The following is a 7,998-nucleotide window of genomic DNA, read 5'->3' as shown; positions in this document are numbered from 1 at the left end:
TTTTGAGGTTGGAAATAAAACGTTTAGGGCTAAAAACCATGCAGGGCTCCTCAGAGGAAACATTTTATTTCCTGCCTCACAAGGTTTAAATTTGGTTGTGCAGAAAGGGCCCATGGCTTGCCTCAGGGCTGAGGGTGAGCATTAAACCAGGGACTTCGCAACTCATGCATTTCACCACAACCGTTGCATCCCCAGACTCAGGTCAGGAATTTGAGACACTACATATGTTTTGTGTTTGGAGTGCTCTCTACAGTTAGAGGTGAACCTGGGATTTTCACTGTCACAGCGTGTGAATTCCCATTTGTGCCTGTATATTGCTCCAAAGAAGCTCTTGAAACCGGTTCTGAAGCTCCTACTTCTGGCTTTCAGAAAATTTGCCAACAAAAACCAGCCGGATGCTGGGTAAAATTGGAGGCTCTTCATAGTCAAAGAATCTTTGGTGGGGGATTTTAATGCTAGAATGTGTGCAAAAACTGCTTCCACAAACAGTCAAAATTGTTTTCGGGCAAATTAGACAGTAGAATTCTTCTCTGGGTTCAAAATATACATGAAGGCTCACAAAACTGAATGATCTTACCTGGAATGTTAAAATCCTCTCTGCCTGTTAAATTCTAACAAGATGGCAGCCGTGGTCTTCCTCCTGATGTTCTAATGTCCTTGGTGGATAGGAAAAGAGAGTTTGACATTATCTGTATATCCTAGAATGTTTCCTTGTTTCAGCAAATGTACTCAAAGATCAAGTCATATAATATTCATATTTGGGGAGGAAAAGAATATAAATTATGTATTCTCCCTGAAGAGCAGAGGAGTTTAGGTATCATAAATAACGGCACAGAACATACAACAGGAACTATATTCTGGGAACAGGGTGTAGTGCTCAGACAGTTTCATTTTCTCAACTCAGGGAAATTCCAATGTGGCGGAATTGTTGTGTTTGTGTGTGTGTTAGAGAGAGATTTTAATCCCGTCCACTTCCACTGAATTAGTGTGAACACATTTTGTCTGGTGTCAGTGGGTGGATGATAACAGGCAGCGTCAAAGAATTAAGAAAAAGCTTTGAAACTGTCAGATTTATATATGCAATTTAATAAGCCATCTGTCTGCTAAATTGCCTTTCCTCTTAGAAAGAAAGAATTAATTATATATGTGTTAGGCATGAATACCTATAATGTTTTATCTGTAAACTATGCTCGGTGATTAATGTGAAGTCAAAACTTTTCCAGAACTCTGTCATATTTTTTCCTGGTGCTCCAGACTTCCCTGTGCCTCCCCGTTTCCATTGTTGCCAATAAAATCCTAGGAGACAATTCAGTCAATGTTTTAAGGAGCATTGACTTCATTCATTGGGAAAGACGAAATAGTTCTAGTTCAGTCAGAGATGAGGTTTTTGGTATCTATAAAAAGCTCAGCAGGACCTGCAAGACAATCGGCTTTCTGCTCTTTCCAATTTATGACTGAGCCTTGGACGTATGGTTGCTAATGCCATAGGTCCTCTTTTTATTAACCAATTGTGTTTCCCTTGTTGTCTGACATGGATGGCCCAGGTTGGCCTGATCTCATCCTCTCGTGAAAGCTACGCGGGGTTTGCTGTGGTCAGCCCTTGGATGGGAAACCACCAAGGAAGTCCAGGGTTGCTACACACAGGCAGGCTCATCTCTTGTCTTGACCTGGTTGGCCCAGGCTGACCTGATCTCATCAGGTTTCAGAAACAAAGCAGGGTCTGCCCTGGTTAGCCCTTGGATGGGAGACCACCAAGGAAGACCAGGGTTGCTACAAAGACAGGCAATGGCAAACCATTTCTATTCTTCCTGCCTTTAAAACCCCATGATGATCGCCATGAGTGGGTTCCTTTTAGAGGCCATTTTCTACAACCTCTTTCCTTTGAAGTCAAATTCTCCTTGAAACCTTGATAAGATTGATCAGTAAAGGCATTCTCTTTGGGGATTGTTTTAAATCTGGGGGTTTCTCCCTCTGTATTTTACCTGTATTATCTTATATGCCAATAAAGGCTTGGTGCTATGCTATGCATCAAACACATCCCAGACGGTGTAATAAATGTTTTAAAAGAATACAATCAGTAACAGCTCTAAGGGACCTCTCCCTCATATTGGCAGAGAAGTCTGAAAGAGTCAATAAAAGAATGAAGGCTTAAAAGAGAATTGGCTGATGTGCTTTTATTCAACTTGCAGACAAAGCTTGTCCAAACAACCCAGGCAGAAAAGACCTGAGGCTGCATTTACAGAAAATGAGCCCACCCTGAAGGGTAGTTTATAGCCAGTTGTAGAAAAACAGCAACATCAAATGGAGAATGGAGAGGAGCCGGGGTGGATCTGGCTGCCACAGGTCTGTTTCCTCTGTGATGGTGGCCAGTCCATTCTAACCTAGCACTTTCTCTGCTAGCTTGTCAAACGGAGTGTCCAGCACAAAAGCCCGTACCCTCCCATGCCTGGCTGCTGACTCTGCAGAAAAGCCTTTTAACTGGCATTCTCTGCCTGACTCAGGACACATCAGGTGTGCCGGGGCTATGGCACAAACCTTTGCCTTTCTGCTGATCCTGCTGGGAGCACAGTTCATGGCCTCCTCCTTCAAAATCTGTGCTTTCAACATCCGCAACTTCGGCAAGGCCAAAGCTGCAAACCGGAAGGTTATGGGAGCCCTGGTCCAGGTGAGTCCATTGCTGATTCACAGGGAAGGCAGATGTGTCAACCCCAAGTTTGGGAATACCAGGAGGTTTGAGGGTGGAGTCTGGGAGACTGGGATTTAAGAAGGGATATAATACCATGCAGCCCACCTTCCAAAGCAACTGTTTTCTCCAGGAAAAGCAAAATCAATGTTTTAAACAAACAAACCAAGTATCTTGTATAGTTTGGAGATCAGCTGGAATTCTGGGAAACATCTAGCCGCCGCCACCCCCCACCTCGAGTTTGGCAGCCCTAATAAACAAGATACCACGATACAAATCCCAGCTGTTATATACCACAGTTAAAAGTACTTAACTATTAACTTCATGGATTAACATGTAAAGTTTTCACACAATTGAGTCTTGCATTACACCTTTCAACCAATGCTATTTCAAGAAATAGTAGAAGACAACGGATTAGTATGTTTTCTTGAAATAGTATTCTTTGAAAGGTATAATGTAAAACTCACTGGTATGAAGACTTTACATGTTAGTCCATGAAGATAATAGTTAAGTATTTTTATTTGTGGCATAAAAACAGCTTGGATTTGTATAGTGGTATCTTGTTTGTTACTTTTATAGACTTTGGTACCACTCCCCCCTCTATTATTTTCGTTATATTATTTTTAGCCTGCCCCTTCCCCTGGGGGGGTCAGCAGTTAAGAACATAAGAATAAGCCTGCTGGATCAGACCAGAGTCCATCTAGTCCAGCACTCTGCTACTCGCAGTGGCCCACCAGGTGCCTTTGGGAGCTCACAGGCAGCAGGTGAAAGCATTGGCCTTCTGCTGCTGCTCCTGTGCACCTGGTCTGCTAAGGCATTTGCAATCTCAGATCAAGGAGGGTCAAGATTGGTAGCTATAGATCGACTTCTCCATAAATCTGTCCAAGTCCTTTTAAAAGCTATCCAGGTTAGTGGCCATCACCACCTCCTGTGGCACCATATTCCAAACACCAATCACATGTTGTGTGAAAAAATGTTTCCTTTTATTAGTCCTTATTCTTCCCCCCAGCATTTTCAATGTATGCCCCCTGGTTCTAGTATTGTGAGAAAGATAGAAAATTTTCTCTCTGTCAACATTTTCTACCCCATGCATAATTTTATAGACTTCAATCATATCCCCCCTCAGAGTCTCCTCTCCAAACTAAAGAGTCCCAAACGCTGCAGCCTCTCCTCATAGGGAAGGTGCTCCAATCTCTCAATCATCCTCGTTGTCCTTCTCTGCACTTTTTCTATCTCTTCAATATCCTTTTTGAGATGTGGCCACCCACAGTTACATTCCCAGACAACACAAATCAGCTCCCCCAGACATGGCAGCCTTGGAAGATGGAGCTTATGGCTTCATAGCCCTTTGGCATCCCGCCCGTTCCCAAACCCACCCTCCTCATGCACTGCCCCAAAATCTGAGGCAGCAATATATACCGGTAGCTTTCCCTTTAAATGTCTTTTTCGATGAGTGGTCTTCAAAGCTATGCAGATATGATTCCAGAATCACAGCAGATTTTCATATCATGCCTACATGTCTTTAAAGACCACTCATCAACATTTTTTTAAAAGGGAAAACTGGGTATTGTCGAATCGGCAGGACAAGCTGAGCCCAGCCATGTACTTTTCGGGCTGAAAATGTGCCCAGTCTGTAGAGAAAACATCCCAGGAAAACCTTAAGCAAGAAGTTGGTGGCACGGAGAATCCCTGCAGCACCACGAAATGTCGGGACAACATTCTGTCGAAACAAAAAAATGAGGAGGAGGTTTATTTGTGCGATAGCAAATGGATCTTAGTTTAACCCAGTTCCCCACTTCCACCCCCTCTGGATCCCATCCGATATTGCAGAGAGTGCTTGGATGAAAGTTCCAAATCATAAGCACTTGCTATGTTTGCTCTGACCTGACTGTCCCTAATTAACTCAACCTCATCAGATCTTGGGAGTTCGGCAGGTTCAGCCCTTTTTAGTACTTGGATGAGAGACAGCAAGGAAGTCCAGGGTTGCTTCACAGAGGCAGGCCATGGCAAACCACCCCTGTTGGTCTCTTGCCCTGACCTATATGGCCTAGCCTTGCCTGATCTGATCAGATCTTGGAAGCTGAGCAGGTCAGCCCTGGTTAGTTCTTGGATGGAAGACCATCTAGGTAGTCCAGGGTTGCTGCGCAGAGGCAGGCAATGGGAAACCATCTCTGCTTGCCTCTGACCTAGGCCCATCTGATCCTGGAAACTCAGCATGGCAGTTTTGGTTAGTTCTTGGATGGGAGACCCCTGAAGAAGGCTATGGTTGCTATGAAGAAGCTGGTGATGGCAAACCACTTCTGAATATCTCTTGCCTTGAAAATCCATCCCAAAACTGGTTGGGATTTGATGGTACTTTCCACCATCTACACCGCCATGCTTTCCCAGGGGAGGAGAGTTACCCAGAACATTCCAACAGCGGGGAAATGCAGCACCAAACTCCCCCGTGGTGGCTGCAGGCTTTGACCGTCTACTGCTCTCCCACTGCCAGATTCTCTCTCGCTGTGATATATCCGCTGTGCAGGAGGTCCGTGACTTCAAAGGCTCAGCGATCCGGGTGCTGCTCCGGCAGCTGAACAGGTAACAGTTGGTACATCTAGGCCTGTTCTGGGTCTGCAACAGCAGCAGAATGAAGATGTTGAACCAACAGTAACCTTCAACTTGCTGGTGGGAAGTGTCACATATAGGACACTCCTCCAGCAAGCAGAAAACAAGCATGCCAAGGAGTGGGCTGATCTTTTTTGTTGTTGTTGTGATAATTTTTATTTATTTTACACAACTAAATAGCTGACAGAGGTGTCCAACTCTGGTGCTTCAGATGGTCATGGGCTACAATTCCCATCAGCCCCTGCTGCATTTGGTCCATGAACATCTGAAGCACCAGAGTTGGACACCCCTGAAATAGCACATACATAGAAAGATACAGAAAACATCCCGATCTAGTCCCCACTCCCACTATAATAATGACACTAAGTCAGTGAAAAGAAAAGAAAAAAACACCTGCACAAACACCTACACATATATATGGTGACTTCCAGTTACCTCAATGAGGATCCAAGCATAAATCTAACTCTGTGGTTATAATTAACTAGCGGGGCCTGGCCACACGTTGCTGTGGCAATTGTCCCTCTCATCACAGTCCGCAACCCACAAAGATGTCCATGCAGGTCCAATGATCCCCAGCATAGCCTTTTGGGAGCAGCAGTGGCGTAATGGCTAAAAGCAGGTGCACTCTGATCTGGAGGAACTGGGTTTGATTCCCAGCTCTGAGCTTGAGTTGTGGAGGCTTATCTGGGGAACTCAGATTAGCCTGTGCATTCGCACACACACCAGCTGTGTGACCTTGGGCTAGTCACAGCTTTTTGGAGCTCTCTCAGCCCCACCCACTTCACAGGGTGTTTGTTGTGAGAGGTGAAGGGCAAGGAGGTTGTAAACCCCTTTGAGTCTCCTACAGGAGAGAAAGGGGGGATATAAATCCAAACTACTACTACTACCACCCTGTTTCCCCGAATATAAGACATCCCCGGAAAATAAGACGTAGTAGAGGTTTTGCTGAAGTGCGAAATATAAGGCATCCCCCAAAAGTAAGATGTAGCAAAGTTTTTGTTTGAAAGCATGTCTGATGAACAGAACACAGAAATATAAGACATCCCCTGAAAATAAGACATAGCGCATCACTGGCGTAATGCCCATTGGGCAAGGTGGGCAGCTGCCCAGGGCATCACCTTGTGGGGGGCATCAAAATGCTGGGTTTGTTTTTGGGTATTTTTAGTGGTTTTCCAGTTTTGGCCTGCCAGGGGGCAGTTTTTAGGCTAGCGGCACCAAAATTTCAGCGTATCATCAGGAGACTGTCCTTATGCTACACCCCAAGTTTGGTGAGGTTTGGTTCAGGGAGTCCAAAGTTATGGACTCCCAAAAGGGGTGCCCCTATCCCCCATTGTTTCCAATGGGAGCTAATAGGAGATGGGGGCTACAGTTTTGAGGGTCCATAACTTTGGCCCCCTTGAACCAAACTGCACCAGACTTGGGGGGAATCATTAGGGCAGTCTCCTGATAAGACCCTGAAAGCTTTGAAACTGTGCCTTCAGAAATGTCCCCCCCCCCCCCACCAGCCTGCAACCCCCATTGAAAGCAATGCAGAAAATGCAGAACAAAGATTCTTGGGCAAATTTCGGGATGTTCTTGCAAGGAGGGCATTCTTGGATGTATCAGCACCAGAATTTCAGGGTATCATCTGGAGACTGTCATGATGGCACCCCAAAGGTTTGGTGCAGTTTGGTTCAGGGGGTCCAAAGTTATGGACCCTCAAAAGGGTAGCTCCCATCTCCTTAGCAAAGAATGTTGGATGGGGTACCCCTTTAAGGGTCCATAACTTTGGACCCCCCTAAACCAAACTGCACCGAACTTTGTGGGTACCATAAGGACAGTTTCTCTCTGTCAACATTTTCTACCCCATGCATAATTTTATAGACTTCAATCATATCCCCCCTCAGAGTCTCCTCTCCAGACTAAAGAGTCCCAAACGCTGCAGCCTCTCCTCATGAGGAAGGTGCTCCAATCCCTCAATCATCCTCGTTGCCCTTCTCTGCACTTTTTCTGTCTCTTCGATATCCTTTTTGAGATGTGGCGACCCACAGTTACGGGAACATTAAGGGAACAAAAATGAGATGCTAAATTAACTTTTTACAATGTTTACATTCCTTTAACAGAACAGTTAGAGTTACAAGGAAACAGTTTACAAAAGTGTAGAAAGTACAACCCTCTTTACACCCCGCAGATTTTCTTAGAAGAAAAACTCCAGCTTGCTTGTAGTAAAAGAGAGCTGTGGGGATTATGGGTGAGGAAGTGGGTAAGTGGTGGTTGGATGTGAGGGAGGGCAGAGTGAGGTATGTGAGGATGAAGTGGATGTGTATGAGAGTATGTTTGTCGTGTGGTAGTAGTGGGTGAGGCACAGAGAGTGAAAGTTACCTGCATGTGTGTGGGGGGGAACCCCACCTGACGTCTCACACAGCAAAGTGTGTATGTGTTTCACTTCCACTCGTATTACCTAACAGTATTACCTATTTACTGTTTTCACTGCTCATCTCTGGCCATCTATGCAAACATTCTAAGGGCATCCCAAGCCCTCAGGCCACAGACAGGCTGCACGAACATTCCAAGGGAGACAGTTAAATAGAGCCAGCTTCATGGCCTGGTGCACCAGGAAAAAGACATTTTACCTGGCTCAGGTATGCACTTTTGGCAATTTGAAGGTCCGATTATCTACCCGCAACAGGGAAGGACGTCATGTGAAAATGTGGGGGCGATCCGTCCAG

At 45.3% G+C, this 7,998-nt stretch overlaps 1 protein-coding gene and 1 long non-coding RNA gene across 4 annotated transcripts in view; one reads left to right on the top strand and one right to left on the bottom strand.

The window, feature by feature from the left end:
- Positions 1–577: 577 nt before the first annotated feature.
- LOC125429245 overlaps positions 578–7,998 on the bottom strand; it is a 30,014-nt gene continuing 22,593 nt past the window's right edge. The window contains exons 3-4 of the long non-coding RNA XR_007243970.1: positions 5,086–5,296; positions 578–656 (exon numbers count right to left, since the gene is read on the bottom strand). This is a non-coding gene — a long non-coding RNA (uncharacterized LOC125429245). The remainder of the gene's footprint in view (positions 657–5,085; positions 5,297–7,998) is intronic.
- LOC125429242 (deoxyribonuclease gamma-like) overlaps positions 652–7,998 on the top strand; it is a 30,006-nt gene continuing 22,659 nt past the window's right edge. For 2 of the 3 annotated variants that reach the window (XM_048490179.1, XM_048490176.1), the window contains exons 1-2: positions 652–2,665; positions 5,175–5,263. In XM_048490179.1, coding sequence (XP_048346136.1) covers positions 2,525–2,665; positions 5,175–5,263 — 230 coding nt within the window. In that variant the 5' untranslated portion in view covers positions 652–2,524. The remainder of the gene's footprint in view (positions 2,666–5,174; positions 5,264–7,998) is intronic. The other variant, XM_048490178.1, reaches the window with a different exon arrangement.

Source organism: Sphaerodactylus townsendi, linkage group LG03 (genome assembly GCF_021028975.2).
Source record: "Sphaerodactylus townsendi isolate TG3544 linkage group LG03, MPM_Stown_v2.3, whole genome shotgun sequence".
Classification (NCBI taxonomy): Eukaryota; Metazoa; Chordata; class Lepidosauria; order Squamata; family Sphaerodactylidae; genus Sphaerodactylus; species Sphaerodactylus townsendi.
This window is presented reverse-complemented; position numbering and strand designations above follow the sequence as displayed.